Here is a 17,080-nt window from a genome sequence, read left to right as displayed (position 1 = left end):
CCACCCCGCCCCGGAATCTCGAATTACTCGTCACCCTTTAATTATACGTGTTGCTTCATTTTCACTTGGGCATTCAGTGCGGCAGTCGCGTCTGTAATGAGTCCTGGCGCTAAAGCACAAGGTCTGTCACATGCTGCTGTCCCGTGAGGGGATTAAAACACACGTATCGGCTGGGGAATTGTGAGCGTTTTAGTTCTTCCCTTCGTGGTGGGGGGAGAAGCTCGAAAGGGACCCGGAGAACTGCAGGTCGGTTACTCACCTGACTGGTACTTGCTGGCCTAGACCCCCTTGTTTTGCCTGATGTGGATCCTTTTTGTTATTCCCCCTTTAAGCATTGAATATTCCACCGAAGGGACTTTTTTTTTCTCTCCCTGATCTGAATTTTATACTTATTTATTCATCCGGGCCTGCAGGTTTCTTATTTCTCCAGGGCTAGTGACTAATCCTAAATCTAGGCTCTATTTGAGGGGCACGTATTGCAGTTTGCCACCAGTGAAACCCAGTGGCCCATCACAAGCAGACAGACAGAGCGAGCCAGAAATGCACGCGCAATGGTTCCAATGGGTAATATTCTAATGTGCGTGCAGGAAGGCGGTGGGGGGGGCGGAGTTCATCTGTGCCTAGCCATTGGCTGGGTCTCCCATGTAAACAACCCCAGCAGCTGCAGTGTAAGAAGAGTCTGGAAAAGGAATCCAACCCGAAAGAAGCCTCAGTTTCCCCCCTCCCCCGCCTCTATCCTTATACTTTCCCAGCCTTTCTGAAAGGTCTTACTAAAAAACTTTTCCACCATTAGACACACACCCCGGCCAGGCGCAGAGAGGGGTCCCTTGACACCTCTTGGCTACCTCTACAGCAGAGAGTTTTTCCTGCAAAACTGAGCTTTTGTTCGAAAAGCTCATGGAGCATCTACGCACAAAATGTGCTTTGTCTACAGTCTGTCAGCAAAACTCGGCATATCCTCCGGCAGCGTTATACCTCTCCAGCCATGTGGGCAGGAGACGCTTTTCCCAGCAAAACTGGGCTTTTGTGGAGCAAAACCACGGAGTGTCTTCACACAAAATGCACTTTGTTGACAGTTTGTTGACAGCGCCCGACACATCCGTTAGCAGCATTATACCTCTCCCTGTTCAGATATAACGTCTCTCTCGACAGGGCTCCTTTGACAAAACACCGGTGTGGATGGTCTGGGGCCCGTTTGTTGACAGACGGGACTTTCAGTTCCCCCTGCAGCCCTGTTTGCAGAGCTTCCAGTCAGCCGTTCTGTCGAGAGGGGGCTGGGCAGTCTGGTTGCTCGCTGTCCACAAAGCTGATTGCTCTTTTGATCTGCTTTTACGTGCAGAAGCAATCTGTCAACAGAAATTTTGCTGGGAAATCCCTTCCAACAGTCACTTCTGTCCACATATGCTTCTGGTGGAGAGACAGCCATTAAGTTTTGATCTGAAAATAAGGAAGCCCTTTCCTACGACAGTTTAAGTAGTTTGGTTGGCATATTTGATACAAGCAAGCAAGCAAGTTCTCTAGCAAAGCCTTTTAAAAGACTCCATGTGAAACGGGGCCTGAGTCCAACATTTGCAAGGTTCCTGGACACTTGGAAGCTAAGTCCAGTGTAAGGATTAGCAGAGAATGGTTGTTCCCCTGGCTCCTTGCCTGGAAGCGTCCCGGTGGGCTTCTCCCCTGTTTGATGTGCAAGGAACACGAATGATGACTGTGCGGCTTTAAGGCAGTGGCACACAAATATTTTATTTGGCCATTTGAAAAAGTTTGGGTATTTGGTTAGTGAATTTTACATCCCCTCCTCTGTTTGCCATACCTGGGTCCAAAAAGGGCAGGGGGACCACTGCAGAGACTGTGAGCCAAGGAAATACTGGCGAAAACCTCTCAGCACCGCTGTTCACAGGGTCCGGTACCAGACAGGGCCACTGGGAATTTAGTCCGACTCCCCCTATAGCACAGGTCTCTGGCAAAGTCAGTCGGGTGGGAGCTGGAGTCTGTCTTCGAAAAATCCAGTCCTGATACCCGAACTCTCCCTGATGGAGAATGAGACTCAAGCGCCAGTGGTTAAGCACTAATTATTAATTACACTCCCAATGAAACATGGTGTTACCTGCAACCTCCGAGTGAAGAAGTTTAACACAGTTTAAGTCTTACCTGCTGGGCTCAGTAAAGCACCAGGTGCAGGTCTGGGCTCTGAATTCAGACCAGAGGATTTCTAGGGATGCCACGTTTGGCGGGAAGGTTGAGACATTCTGGCTCTATTCGGTGTGATGTTCTCGCCTTTGCCGCTGTTGTGCTGATGTAACACAACGCCAAAGAGGTGGCTGCAGTTTCGCCTGTTTTCAGCAGCAGATACATTCGCACTAGGAGCCTCACGCTGCGCCTGCAAATCCATACTCAGGTGCCTCCCTACGAACGGCCTGGGCACTCAAAACCCGGGGCTTCCGACCTGCTGCCAAAAATTAGTTTGAAATGGCAGCGGGGCCGAGTTAAGAGTCAAGGAGGGGCAGGTAGGAGTCTGTGTTAATGGTTTCCATTTACAACCTGTGGGGCAGAATCTGATACTCAGGTGAACCAGACCGTAGTCCCGTGGAGAGAAGACGACTGGGACGTTAAGTTTCTCTTCTGCCACTGACCTTCGGTGTGACCTTTGGCGCGTCACTGCATCCCTCCGTCCCTCTGTTTCCCCTCCCACCCTTGTCCGGTCAGTTGTACCACTCTTGGGGGCAGAAGCATTGGGCATCTCGCTACGTCGTGTGCGGTGCCTAGTGCAGGAGAGTCCTCTGGAAACACGAGAATCTGTGATCCTAAAGAACCGTGCAGACCTCACCCCTCACTGGTGAGTGCCCCCCAGAAGGGGACGTTTCACGGATCTGAGTAGGAGTAACCCAACTGGCCAGTGAGCACGGCCCACTGCATCTGCAACTACCGCTCAGCACCTTGCAGAACAGGGCCCTAGGAATTGGTTTCTCTTGAACCCGGACCTGTAATCGGATATTTCCTGGTGGGGTGGGGCGGGGGTTGCATCGGGTCCATCCAGAATTGCGACACGGATTTAAAAGGAATTTACCGCCCTATCACATCCTTACTTGGCGCGTTTGGTTCAGGTGCTACTTAGCTTAATGCCCTTTTCCATTGTCTGGGTCTTGTAGTCAAGTACCACGGAGAGGGAGAAGCGAGAGGTGGGTTGGGCATAAGGGTGCGTGCACACGGTGCAGAGGGACGGAATGGCTCATGACTGCTGGCGGATGAGCCAAGTTTTGTCTGCAGTCTGTCGAGAAAGCACATTGTGCATATAGATGGTTCATGGGTGTTTCTTACAAAAGACTGATTTTGCCAGAAGAACCCTCTTGTGTAGACGTAGCCAGGGATAGGGGCTGTTTCAAAATAAGCTGTTCCAGAATAAATTATTTCAAAATAATGCTTCTCTGTCGAGATAGAACACTGGTTGCAAGTTCCTAGCGTTTTTACATGCTTTCAGGAGCTCTCACACGAAATAGGCTCTACTGGGTGTGGACACACTAGCTCAGAATACCTTTCGCTTAATTTGGGGCTTGCTCGTAGTGTCGGTGTGTTATTCTGGAGCAGCTTATTTTGGAAAGATAACTCCGGAGTAACTTACTCCAAAGTAACTCACTCCAGAGTAACTCACTTTCGAACAATGACGCCACAAGAAGCCGGCGTTTGCGAATAGCCCTGCAGTATAGGCATGCCCTTAAACTCCAGGCACTATGGCGACTAGGAGGAGGGGCCAATACAGCGGCGCAGGTCGGTGTGGTGGTGCATACAAGCACGGATAGTTTGAGACTGAGCTGGTGCGAAGGAAATACCATGATGGAAGTGGTGGGCTCACGAGAGATTTTCTAGGCGTTGTGGTGCGAAGAGCTCAGAGGAAGTCTGCGGTAATTTCCCAAGGGGCGGTCGTGGCAGAGTCTTGTTGCTCTTGTGATGCACAGTTAGGTCCATAGTGTGTCTGCCTGGCGCTTCCCAGGGCCGGAATCTCCCGCCCAACATCTTTAGAGCCTGGGGCAGAGCTTCAGGAACCAGATGCCCAGAGCAGGTCAGCAGGAGGTAAATGTCCCAGGCGCGTGGATCCCGCGCGGGAGCGCGTGGCGCACGCACACTTCTGGGTTGATCATCGCTAGCCACGTGGCTGGGTGTTGCGAGAGGCTGGGGCAGGCCTGGTTCATGGTGCCCTCCACTCGCGGAGAACAGGTGAGGTTTCCAAAACCACGCACGTCCTCCGCGTGTTCGGCCCTTGGAAGGAGGTAGAGACCGGCTGAGCTAACGACGGAGTCTCACAGCCGTTCGATCCCTTAGACTGCATTGAACGGTCTCTTCTTGCCTCCGACATTTCGGGCGTGCTAATTAGGACAAATCAGAAGGGGTGGCCGTGCGGGGGGGGTCATAACCGGCGAGGGCCCATTTATTAAGTCACTTTCCGCGGGCGAGGAATTGATTGCTGGCTGTGACTGGCATGTTTTCCAGACCCGCCGCAACCGGGGGAAGTCATTACGGTCCGCGGTCTGGCCGTGGGTAGAGATTTGTATCGATAAGGTGTCAGGTTTGCATTGGCAAAGCGGGAGAGTGTGTGTGTGTGTGTGTGTGTGCGTGTGCGCGCGCTTGTGTGTGCGTGTGCGTGCGCGCGCGTGGAGTACTTTTAGACCAGGGACAGTTGCGCTGTGTTGGACGCGCGCCCCTTCCACGCACTTCGTGACCCTGACTCGGAGGTATCCAACCGCCGAATTCCCCGCACCGCGCCCTGCGACGTTGTGTGCGGGGCTGCGAGGGCGGGGGGACAGGCCAGGCAGCTGCACAAAGGGCCTTTGATAAGCCCGCGCTGTAGTTGGGAGCGCGCCAGACGCCGGCGACATTACACAAACGGGAAGACAATGAACAGCCTTCTGGGGGGCTCGGGTTCCGCGGGGCGTCGGGCCTTTCCCGGCGGGCAGGAGTGGCCGGGAGCGGAGGGGAAGGGCGCTAGGCGCGGGCCCCGTGTTTACCGGGGGCATTAGCGAAGGAAGAGGCCGCCGCTTGTTTGCATTTCTCCCCTCCTGCCCCGGGCCGCCGCACTGGAGCAGCCTTTGGCGTGGGAACCCCCGGCCGTTCTTCCGCCCGCGGTCCGTGTGAACCTGGCCCTGGAAGGGCCCCGCCTTTCCCAAGAGCGGCCTCCGGACACTGGGCTCCTTCTCCCCCGCCCCTCCCAAAGCGGGGACCGTGTTTCCGCCTCGCCTCCTGCCCTGTGACTCCCAGGAGCGGGGCGCTTCGATTCCCGGGGAAGAGACGCGGGGCGGGGGGGGACGTTCTCACTGTTTGTCCCTTTGTGACTCAAACCTTCCGCCCCTGGGGAGCAGGAATAACGACTGGGCCCCTCAGCCAGGGAGGCAGAGCGCCGCTCCCCTCCGCAGGCCGCTCCCTGGGTGAGACTCGCCCCGGAGGGGCCCCTGCCCAGCCGGGGATGCGCTCTCGGTTGCTAGCACAGGCGTGTGAGGCTCCGATCCCGGGACTGCCTCGGGTGGAAGAGCCTCTGTCATGGCTGCCGCTCTGCCTTGCCCGGCCGCGCATTCCTGCGCCATTTTAAGCAGCCCGGGAAGAAAGACGGGCCCCTTCCAGCCCCCTCCCACGCCGCCGCCTGGCTCTCACTGCGGCCTTCACACCCCCGCCGCCAAATGTCTGCGCTGCCGGGGGAGGCCCAGCGGCTCAGCAAAGACGGGCCATGATTTATTGGGCTGGGGGGGGGGGCGCCGCGACGGAGTCTCCCACTGGCCCTTGTTCGGTCCTGGCAGGCCCGCAGCCACCTCTGAGACCTGGCCGGGGTTACAAGCGCAGGTCGGAAGAGCGCGATCCCGCGAGGAGGCGCCAGCCCGGCCAGAGCAGCGCAAACTGCCATCAGAACTCCCCAGCTGCGGCTGAGGTGCGGGGGGGGGGTTCTGGTTCCGCTCAGCTTAATTCCCCCACTTGTAGGTGCCGCGTCCCTCCCTTCCCTTTCTACCACTCAACGCGGGGCAGCGTTTGCAGTCAGAGGCGTCTGCGGAGCGTTGCTTGGCTCCAGGCACAGTGTCCTCTCTCCTCCCCCTCCCCCGGTGTAGAATGGCGCTTTTCCTTCTCCAAAGGCCGAGGAGTGAAGGACTGGGGGCGTCAGGCCGCTGCCTTTTGTCTGCGGGGTTCTCATTGTTGTGCTGCCAACACCGCCGGAGACGGGGAATATTTACCGCAAACTTCTACCCTGCAAAAATCAGAGCGCGCCGAGCCTCTGTACCTGTTGGCGGTCCTGGAGGGTGTTTTGGCAGCGCTGAGGTTTTAAACTTTGGGATCTGTGAATTGATATTTCTCTGCAAACGACTTTTATTTCCCAACATGTTCGCTAGAAGAGCACCAGGTGCCTTGGGCAAAAATCAGCAGCATAAATGTTGAAACTTGAAGCAAATGCTTTGTTCTATGTGGGGGGGGGGGGGGGGAAATCCCAGCCCAGGGAAATCGAACGCGAAAGTTTAATGAATACCGTGTCCCCTCCCTGAGGACCTGCTTTCTACAAAAACGTTATTTGTGAGCTCACCTTTCTTCCTCTTCTCACCCTCCCAGTTTAGACGCAAAGCTAAAAGCCGCCAGGCAGGGCAAACAAAGCACGGGGAGATTTTAATTTGCGGGGGACGGGGAGAACAGAACAATGCTCTCAAAGAAGAAATAGAAAAAGGGTAACGACTTGTTTTCGTTTTATAAAGACATTTATTTAATCTATGAAAATAATGTACAATAAATAATTTGCCATTTACTATTAAAGGATTTGAATAAATAATCTACATCTAAAACTTAAAAAAGAGGAAGCAAAGTTCCTCCGGGATTTTTGTTATTATTTCTTTTTCATTAAGAAATCTAAAAATTTCCTTCGGATTCCTGAGACAGTCACGGGGACGAGTTGCAGATGTTTCCCCGGGGTGGGCTGCGGCTTCCTAAGGAGCTTGCCGGCGCGTGTGAGGACTGGTTGCCTATTTCTTTTCAATAAATAGGAGAGAAAATAAAAGGGTCGTTAAATACCTGGATTTAGCAAACACCGCAGAGCCGTTCAATGGAAACAGCTGCTGAAAGGGCTGGCCAGGCCTGGCATCTAGAGTCCGCGTTAGCAGGCGTGTTAAGGGGCTAAGGAAGACGGGGCTCCGAGTGGCGGTGGGGCGTGGGGCAGAGAGACCCAGCGCGGCGGGGAGCGGTTATTGGAAATTCAGCTGTTGCAGGTCTATAGTGCACAAGGTGCTCGTGAAAAAGTCCAGCTCTTCCTCCGAGAAGGGGACCGGGCTCTGCAGGGAGCCCTGGAGGGGGCAGTCCGCCGCGAAGATGCTCAGATCCGGCAGCAAAGGGGAGTCCTGCCTTCCCGGCAAGGCATTGTCCTCGCGGCGCGCGGCCCCGGGCTCGGCGGTGGGCGTCGAGTACCCGGGGCTGGGCGGCTGCGGAGCGCTGGGCGCCTCGTGGGTTTTGGCCGGAAAGGGGCAGGGGGTCTCCAGGGCTTGGCCGAACGGGGAGGTCTCCTCCGCCTCGTCGCTGCACTCCTCCAGCTGGGGGTAGCCCAGGTCCCCTTCCGAGGGCTCGTGGTGCTGGGTCTGCCGCTTGTGCTTCATCCGGCGGTTCTGGAACCACACCTTGACCTGCCTTTCGCTCAGGTCCAGCAGCGCCGCGATCTCCACCCGCCGCGGCCTGCACAGGTATTTGTTGAAGTGGAATTCCTTCTCCAGCTCCAGGAGCTGAGTGTTGGTGTAGGCTGTGCGGAGCCGCCGGGCGCCGCCCGCGCCGGTCTCTGGCAGCCCCTGGGTGTCTTCACACACACACCGCCGCACGTTGGAAAAAGGGGGAAAGAGAGAGAGCAGGTTGGAATGACCCCCGTGAGCTGCCCGTTCCAGGGCCGGCGGAACTGGGCTCAACACGCGGCAGAGTCAAGCTGCCCCAGGAGAAACCAAGATTCACCCCCTCCCCAAATCACTTCAAGGTCCCCACCCACGGGGGAAGGAGAGCACCTCTTCCCCCTGGCAGAGCTGCTGTCAGCAGTCTGGAAACCCAACGCAAAGGGCAGAGGCTACAGAGCCAGAGCCCGGCGTTATCATCGCCTTGTGGCTGAATCTACCTGGCTCGCCCTTACAGACACGCACAAGGGAGGAGGGAAGATCACAGGCTCCCTCCCGACACACGGAAAAAGGTTCTGCCCTTTGGGACCCCAGAGAAAACACAGCCTCGATTCTTGGGAAGAAGATTCTCTTGAGACCTGGGGAAAAGGGCGCTGCGATCTTGGGCTGGCTACGGCCTCCCCTCCCAGCCCCCAGGTTTCTAATGGGTACCGCCAGGGCAGGCTCTGTCTCGCTCCTCCATCACAAGCACATACACAAAAGCATCAGCAACACCCCCACCCCCACCCCCGAAAGCTGTAAAGGGGGGGTCATCTCCAGGCTTGCTGGAGTCCTGGCGTGCTAGAATTTGGCTTCCGATTCCAAGGGCAGCTGCTGTGGCTTGTAGCTTTATTCCTTGGGAGAGAGATTCAGAACCAGCAAGGGTTCTCTCTTTGATGTGCCCCGGCGTGGGAAGGGGAACCCCAAAATCAGGCTGCGCCCGGTGCATTTTACTGCGTAACGCCGTTTCAGGGCTGGGGGTGGGGAGTGGATGAGGGGCTGAATGATGCCAGCAGGTTCACTATCTGAATCCTCTCCGAGCCCAAGAAATAGCACCCCACCCCCACCCGACATTGTACAGACCTGCAGGAGATGCAGCCGCAGACCCCGGGAAGGAGGAAGAGGATGGCGAAGAGGAGGAGGAAGATGAAGCCTGAGTCGTTTTCTTGGCCGATTTCTTCTCTTTCATCCAGGGAAATTCTGCAGCCAAAGGGCCCAACGGGCTCGGGCGCTGCTGGGCCAGGCCATGAGCTGCTGGTTTTTGGCTTCTTGGTCTCGCCTGGCTGCTGGAACAAGGATTCAGGCTGAGGACGGTTTGCTCAAAAGGAGGTGGAATTAATGTCGACTCCTTGATTGATGAAGTTTGAAATGTCTCCAGGACAGCGGGAAGAGACGTCAGGCACTCGGCGAGCGAAGGCTGGCTATTTATAAACCCGATCTCCCTCTCACATTCAAAATTCATGGCTTTTTCCAGGGCCCAGTGGAAAAGGGAGGGGAAAAAGGAAGAGGAGGAGGGAGGAAGTCTTAGGGCCCCAGGTTTTTTTATTGTTATGGTTATGATGACGATTCCCAGGCTTTTATAATTGTTATATTGCAGATAATACAGGCGTATGGGGACCTTGCTCTATTAAACTGGAGACTGGGGCGAAACTGCAGCCAATTCCTGGTCACATGACCAGCCTCGGCCAATGGCAGGGGGGGCCTGCTGCAAAACAGAAGGCATTATTTTCTTTAGTAGATGAAAATAAAATGCTTCTTAGGACGCATCCTTTGCCCCCGTTCAGAAGGACGTGGGCGCTGGCGTTTGGAAGGTGTGTCTCCAGATGCTGCAGAAGTGGAAGGGCCTGTAAGGCAGAGATGGGTGGGATGATCGAATTTGTCTTTTTAACTCCTTCCCTGCCTGGGCCCAGAATGGCTGATGAGCACATTCTGCAAGACAGGGGCAATTGAGAAGCGAACTCGCTATAAAAAAGAAAAAAAAAAGTTTTGACAATGGTTGAAATCAGGCATAGAAAAGAACTTTCCCAAGTTGAGGCAGAGGTAGGGTAGGTTCACGAAGAGGTGGGGAAACACAAGCCTAAAACTAGGCCCGTTGGAGTCGCAGATTTACCAGTCTCTGCAGCTGGGATTTTTAAAAAGTTCAGGTCGGTAGGAAAGTTGAGTTGAGAGGTTCATCTTTAGGGCGGTCAGATGTTCCTTCCAACATCTCTGAAGTCATTAAGCAAGCCTCGAAAGTGGACTAGAAAAAATCTTAGCTTATTAAATTACCTTTCAAAAATTGCACTTAGTCCACTGCTCCTAAGTGAGACTTAATGGATGGATGCTTTAAACTTTGGTGCAAAGATGGAGCGGGACTTTTTAACGTCTCTGATAATCTGTAAAGTCAGATTTATTTTCCCTGAACAGCTTCACTTTGATAGTTTAAATACAATTAATAAAATTGAAAGTCCTTCCCCAGTAAGAACTTTGTTTCGTCTAGAGTAACAGCTTCACACACAGGCACACGCACACAAAACCGAGAGAAACCATCAATCTTTTGTTCGAAAGCCTTTGACAGCTGGGCCTTACCAACTTCCCAGAGAAATTTGGCTTTCATTACAGTTATTGGGAGAGGAAATATTGGAACACTTTAACCTAGAGAAATAAGAAAGATTAGACAACGAGAAACTAGGGGGGAAGTAGACAAAACATACGGCATCTTAGCAGTTTAGAATGTTTTCAGTTTGTTTGTTTAAACTCTGTTTTCCCGCATCTTGTAGGAAAGTAGGGCTGGCGAACTGCAGTCCTCCCGGCAGTAAAGCCTAGAAACTTTTGTCAGCTAAAACATCCGTGTGGGTGGTAAGCATTTAAAGAGAAACACATAAATCTACAGCCCCGCCGAAGTGCAGTCCAGGAAAAGGGAGAGGAAAATAAAACAGCGAAAAACTAGATGGCTGCAATCCCGACTTGGACTTACTGTTGAAAGAGCATTTTTTCAAAAAGTTCGTACTTGTTTGGTTAGATTTCTGCTGAGATCAGGACACAAGGTAAAGCAACAAAAAACAACAGGCAAATCAAAACAGATTCAAATCAAAACCATTTAAACATTGGCTTTATTTGAATCTTACTTTTAATGATACAATAGAATAATATTCTCTGCTGCCCGGGAAACGGATGGTATGTTGAAACAATTTGGCAAGTGATGATAACTTCTTTAATTTATTTGCTTTTTCCTTACTCATATGAAAATTACAGATATAAACCTGCTGGGAGGGGATATTTTTGCTCTTTATTTCACGTAGTATTAATTTTTTTACTTTCTTACTGAGAAAGCTACCTTACATGGATACTGGACATTAAAGATAAGTGCAAACTTTTTTCAAACCAAAACCAAGTCGTCTTATTTAATACAATTATGTGCAAAATAAACCGAGAACACGGCAGGCTGCAGAGGAAGTGAAACAAAAGAGGCAACAGCGGTAAGAGCCAGGAAATATGAGCTGATGCTGGATTCACTTTTCCTTCTTTTGAAACTCGTCCGGAGTATTTCCGGATACAAAATCGAACTATATGGCGCTCGCTATTTTCAATTCTGTTACAGCACCCAGAAAATTATATTCCAGTAGTTCCCTCCCCGCAAAAACAAAACAAAACAAAAAAAAAACCACCTCGAATATCCTTAGCTGCCCAGATCCCGATGAAAACTTCCCTACGCCTGTGCTTTAAAATTATAACATCATCGAATCTTAAAATTGCTCCCGATGGTGGTGACTATTATCCTCTTACAGTCCTGACAAGCAGGATTCTTCCTCCCTTGTTGAGGTGGTTAATTATTATTCCTTATCGCACAAAGGCGCTAATGACTAAGGGGGCATTTCACATGTTAGAAAGAGATCACCGGTGGAAGGAATTTAAAATCACCTCATTCCGCCCTATGGACAGACTGGGTGGGTGAGTGTGTGATCTGACCGAGAAGGCTGTACGCCCAGACAGGCCACACCGCCAATTAGTAAATTTCAGCCCCTGTTTCCAATCAGAAGGAGGTTCGTGCTCGGCGCCTTTCCACCTTTTTTCAATAACAGCGTCAGGATTTCGGGCTCACTTTCTCGCTTTGCTCCAGCCAAAGGAAAGGGGCGTTTGGGGTTCGTATCCAATTCCAGCATCAAAGAACTTTTATTGAACCTCCCCGCTTGGAACCCAAGTTTGCTTACGGCTTTGGCGCATGAAAGACAAATCGTCCAGCCTCAGCCAGCGTTATCTTAGCTTTGTTTTCGCTGCTGCTCGTCAGATTGCCTTCCCCTTCTCCCTCTCAGCTCCCAGGTTTTATCCTTCTGCCGCTTCTAGTGGTTTAATTTCACTCCGGTATTAAAATCCCTTTTTGTATGATTAATCATTTTTCCTTTGTTTTCATTTTAGGCCCATTGGCTGTGCCGGTCGGAAGACACGTGATCCCTTTGTAAGCCAAAAGGGGACTCTGAACTTTAGTCTGCTTGGGAGAATGTTAAGCAGGGTTCCCAGGAGACAGAGCGTCTTGCTATTAACTTTGCGATTAAATATTGCAGTCTAGGAACGTGCCAATGGTTTAGAATCTGCTCTGTAAAACAAATAGGATGCTAACCGGAGGGGGAGATATGTGCCACGGAGGGAAAGCTCCAGACACCCATCTCCCTGTCTTTAGTCTCGGGCATGTTTAAGCTTGTGTTTTGACTACTTTGTCTTTATTCTATCTTTGCTTTTAGAGCCGATTAATAGGACAAGATCAAAATTGATAACAGAAAGTTTATTCAAGAATGGTTCAACAGACAACCCTTCAGCAGGGAAATAAAATACCTACTATAGGAACAAAGAAAGATCTCCAAAGAGGAGCAGTGATGTAGGAGGGGGGTTAGCTATAGTTCTCCTAATTCAGGGCTATACAATTACAGTCTGGTTCTGCTCTCATGCCTCCAGTAGAACTAATTACATTATTCATAAGTACGAGGGTAACAGAAAACTACTGGTATTTCTAAATTACAATAACTAAAATAAGCTCGTTGTACAGTGACAAGGAAACACAATGTCCTTTATAACAAGTAAATACTAAAAAAGTACAATTTGATTCTTTTTTCTCATATAAATACATAATGTTGGGGATAAATAATACAAAAAAAGGAAAATACTTTAAACTGGCTATAACCAATAAATATATATGAATGTTCACCAGAACACACAGCTTTTGAAAGACGCCACAATTGAGTTGGACTAACGCCCTTCAAAGTTGTTTTATACCCATTCAATGTAAACTCTAAGTGCAACAAAGATGTCCCGACAAGAAAGCATCAGCAAATACCAAAGGTCCATTCACCTCTGCTTCATTTGGGAGGACATAGCGTTTGTTCAAAAATACCCTGTTTTCACGTTAAGTCGAAAGAGAAGTAGGATTGCTCAGTCTTAACATTGCTTTCTTCTTGTGAATGAAGGCTAAAAACAAAAACCGTGTAATCGAATGGAGACATCACTGCATAAGAGGCAAAGGTTAAAAATATCCAGACCTGTCAACTTTCTCTTCCTCTCTTCGGCCTCTTAAAATTTTTAAAACATCAGCTTGGATGCGGAAATGTATTTCCAGAATCTTTGCAGCTACAAAACCTATTTGGGGACCGGGTGAGGAGCAGGAGAGAGAGAGGTTCTGTTTCCAAATGTTGGCAGATCAGTATATTCTCAGCTAATGTGGCGGATGGGAGGAATGGCTCAGAAGAAAAGACGTGCTTCATTTCAAGAGTTAGACTAGAAGGGAAAAGGCAATATTCTTGGGTGGGGAGGGGATCTGAAGGGTGTAGTTTTCCGTGCAGCTGTTTAGATTTTTTTTTTTTAAATCTGATGTTGACAGGCAAACGGCATGGCTGTGATGGGTTGACAGGATGCTATCCTTATCCACGGCCGAGGAATCCTTGGCCATTATTGGTATTTTATGAAAATAGATCAGGTTGTTTTGGCTTTGTATCTTGCCAGATTTCCATAACACTACACCCAAATATATTCAAAAGCATTTGTGTTAAAGCATTAGGAGGGATAGAGAGAGAGAAGGTGAATGGGGACAGAGAGAGAAAGAAAGAGAGGTAGGGTGTATGGGGATGGATGGATGGATGGATTTGCGAGCTGCATCTTGCAAACAAATAGAATTAATCATCAGAAAGAAGTTGCGTCTATCTGGGTTGGTGAACCCAGGGAGAGCCAGAAACCTCCACTTGATGGGCCACCAAAACAAATATCTCATGGGCTCAACACTCATGTTTCTGAACCAAATCCCGCTGCGGATCCACGGCCCCATTTCAGAGCTCCACAACTTCCTCGCCAGTCTGTCCTGCTCTCCCCCCGAGCCACCCTGCCTCCGCCCCTCTGTCACAGGTGGGTGAGTTTGGGCGCCTCTTGGATTCTGCCCTGAGAAGAGGCGTGGTGCGTGGAAAGGTCTGTGTAGGTTGGGTGGGTCTCACATGGTCCATGGTGCTGGCTGGGTGGCATCTGCTGCGCCCCGTTGTAGTCCATGCTGCCAGACTGGTGGTGGGGGAGGTGATTGAGGCCGTAAAGGGAGGGGCCCGAAGCAGGCATAGAATCCACATAGCTGCCTCCGACATACACAGGGCTGCCTTGCATACTGGGGGTCCCATAGGTGCTGCCATTGCCTGGTAACACGTGGGGGTCGTACTCGGGCGCCGTGCTGGCGTACTTCTGTTGGGAGGGGCAACCCTTGATGGGGTTTTGGTAGCTGGCTGAGATGGCATAGGCGTTCTGGTGGGGCTTGTTGAAGGACGGAGGCGAGGGCGCCTCGTAGTTACCAGTCATGGAGTGCAAGGCGTTCATGAACCCCGCCGAGCTCTGCATGGGCTGGGGCGGGCTGCCCGTCGGGGAGGGGCCCCCCGAAGAGGAGCCCACGCCTTTGGACTTCTGGTCCTTCTTGTACTTCATCCGCCGGTTCTGGAACCAGATCTTGATCTGCCGCTCGCTGAGGTTGAGCAGGTTGGCCATCTCCACGCGGCGGGGCCGGCACAGGTAGCGGTTGAAGTGGAATTCCTTCTCCAGCTCCACCAGCTGCGCGCTGGTGTAGGCGGTGCGGGCGCGTTTCGAGGCAGACGAACCCGGAGGGCTTCTCTCGCCGCTGCAGCTCTCTGCCGGCCCGAAATGAAATAAAAGATAATTACTTACACGCCGCAATTGAATGTCCTGGTTCCTAATAAATCCAGTAACAGGCTCGGCGGCTCCAGCCCTCCCCCACCCTTGGCATTAGCCGGCACTCTATAACCGTGTCATTTATTAAGAGTTCTGTTCTCCAGAGCTGCCCTGCCTTATGAAAATTTGATCATGTCATGCAGAAAAGGGTTCCAGGGCCATTTATTTAGGAGTCGATTATTTTCAAGAGATAATTCTGAGACAATAGCATTTGGCAGAGGCCAGTGTTTGGGAAAGCAAATTAATATAAGCAGGGGAGCCGGCGTGTGCTCTCATGTGGGCATAGTTGATACTCACAGGCCGAGAGGGTGTTTTGTAAAAAGGTGGGTGTGTATTTAACAGAGGCGATAAGCCACACGTATTTACACACCGGGTAGGTGTGCCTCGCCTGACAGATACGCGATCACTTATGATCTTATTCGCAGATGCAGTTCTCATCTGTCTGTTACGCATATCTTCTACAATTGCACTAATAGACCAGATATGCATCAAGAACACAAATGCTGTAGTTTATATCTACCTATAGATATATAATAAGCAGACGTGTGTGTATGTGTACGTGTGTGCAATTGTATATGGTGTTCTATATCTGTTGTGTGTTCATAATTATACCTCTGTGTGTATGTGTGTGTGTTAGAGCAACTGCATGGCGTTTTTTTCTAGCTAGCTACAGCTCGATAAATAGACGGCAATGTAATAGACTATGGAATTTCTTTAATATTGATGGATGGGCTGCAGCGGGGTTACATATTTATTAGCAACTACATGCATTCAGTGCCGCAGCCCCCTTTAGCGGTGTGCAGGGTACCGAGTGCCTTTTGCTACGCCGGTCTGGCACTTACAGTAAATGAATATACGAGCGTGTGTGTGCAGCTAAATCTTCGGAATGGGCCAGATCTCGCGGGCGTTATTGAAAGAGTTGGGCACCACTGGGCGGTTGGCTAGCATAGGGGCTGGATAGCTTGGCTGCTCCACCCGGAGCAGCAGTAGCAGCGCCTGTATTTCTCCGCTTTCAGACAGGAGGACTCAGGCCGGTGGCTTCATGGCCTCGCTGGTCGGGCAAGGAGGCGGCTAGGGAAGCAGAGCGTTATACCTGTGCTAGGGGAGCTGTTTTTCTGTTTGGAGTTTTGTCTCGATTCTTTCATCCAGGGGAAAATCTGTTTGGTGAGGGTCGCGTTGGAGCTGAGATTTGATTTGCTGGGGGCCGTTTTACTGCTCCCGGACTGGTTATTGCTGTTGCTATTGGTGACAGAGTTTGGGGGTGGCGAAACAGATGGGGCCTGGTGATGCTCTCTGGGCAAACTCGGGCGCATGCAGCTTCCATTCAGGTCTTTACTTTTGGCGTGTGGGGCAGAGTTTCCGAGAGACTGGAGGGAGCAGGAGGATCTCTGATAGTCATTCTCCACGTGGGACGCAGGCTGGAAAGGCTGTTGAGGGCTATCATAACCAAACCCATTAGCACCCTGGTAGGAATAGCCTCCAAACAGCGTCGAACTGTCGTAGTAGGTTGTTTTCTGCATCTCCCGGACTCCCCAGAAATATTGCTACCGGCTACCAGGGTCTGGAGACCCTTATGGAAGAACATTGGCACCCCCAAGGTCACGTGACGATCCGGTTCCAGTCCTCTCTTGGAAGCTGACCTGAAAGGTTAGAAGAAACGCACAATAATAGTGGCCTGGCTATGAATCCATCTTAGGCCCTGAAAAGCACATGACATGAATAGGAGCCCACAGACCAGGGCAAGCAGATGCTTTGAACAGATTTGTCCTGCGTTCCTCCTCCCCAGGCCCAGGAACTAGTTGAAAGTTTGTTTATGGAAGTCAGTGCATTTTTCCCCTACCAGCTTGTGCCACGAATGTAGAAACACGAGCGATTTTGTAGGCGAACCTACACATAGTCACATGCCCACGTTCACACAGGAAGAAGGGCACAGAACGGATAACTGCTAACTACAAACATGACCAGAATAGCCCTCATGCCTTTTTACCCCCAGCACAATCCAGGCCAGGCAATAAACACTTCCCCAACATGCAAGAGAGGTGGCTTGGAGGTGCCCAGAAACGCAGGCTTGGAGGAGCAGATACTATAGAGTTCTGCTGCTTTATTGCAGGACTGCTTCGCGCGGTTATGTGATTTTAAAGCATGAACAGCAAATGGTCTCTATCAAGTCCAGAAGTTTGATGTGCTGCTGCCACAGTAACGCACGTTGTCTTCGTAATTCTGGAGAAAACATTGTAAACAGCTACTGGGGC

At 51.2% G+C, this 17,080-nt stretch overlaps 2 protein-coding genes across 4 annotated transcripts in view; both read right to left on the bottom strand.

Moving 5' to 3' along the window:
- Positions 1-6,706: 6,706 nt before the first annotated feature.
- Positions 6,707-11,946, bottom strand: HOXB2 (homeobox B2). The gene is made up of 3 exons (XM_074978739.1): positions 11,834-11,946; positions 8,727-9,605; positions 6,707-7,798 (listed from the first exon to the last, which is right to left on the bottom strand). Exons 2-3 carry the CDS (start codon positions 9,103-9,105, stop codon positions 7,200-7,202), a joined length of 978 nt encoding a protein of 325 aa, XP_074834840.1. The 5' UTR covers positions 9,106-9,605; positions 11,834-11,946; the 3' UTR covers positions 6,707-7,199.
- Positions 11,947-12,383: 437 nt separating this feature from the next.
- The window catches only part of HOXB3 (homeobox B3), a 41,787-nt gene continuing 37,090 nt past the window's right edge, over positions 12,384-17,080 (bottom strand). For all 3 annotated transcript variants that reach the window (XM_074978738.1, XM_074978736.1, XM_074978737.1), the window contains 2 exons: positions 15,922-16,468; positions 12,384-14,767 (listed from right to left, as the gene is read on the bottom strand). In XM_074978738.1, the coding sequence (XP_074834839.1) occupies positions 14,004-14,767; positions 15,922-16,348 (1,191 nt within the window). In that variant the 5' untranslated portion in view covers positions 16,349-16,468 and the 3' untranslated portion in view covers positions 12,384-14,003. The remainder of the gene's footprint in view (positions 14,768-15,921; positions 16,469-17,080) is intronic.

The sequence above is a fragment of the Carettochelys insculpta genome, chromosome 28 (genome assembly GCF_033958435.1).
Source record: "Carettochelys insculpta isolate YL-2023 chromosome 28, ASM3395843v1, whole genome shotgun sequence".
In the NCBI taxonomy this organism is placed as follows: domain Eukaryota; kingdom Metazoa; phylum Chordata; order Testudines; family Carettochelyidae; genus Carettochelys; species Carettochelys insculpta.
This window is presented reverse-complemented; position numbering and strand designations above follow the sequence as displayed.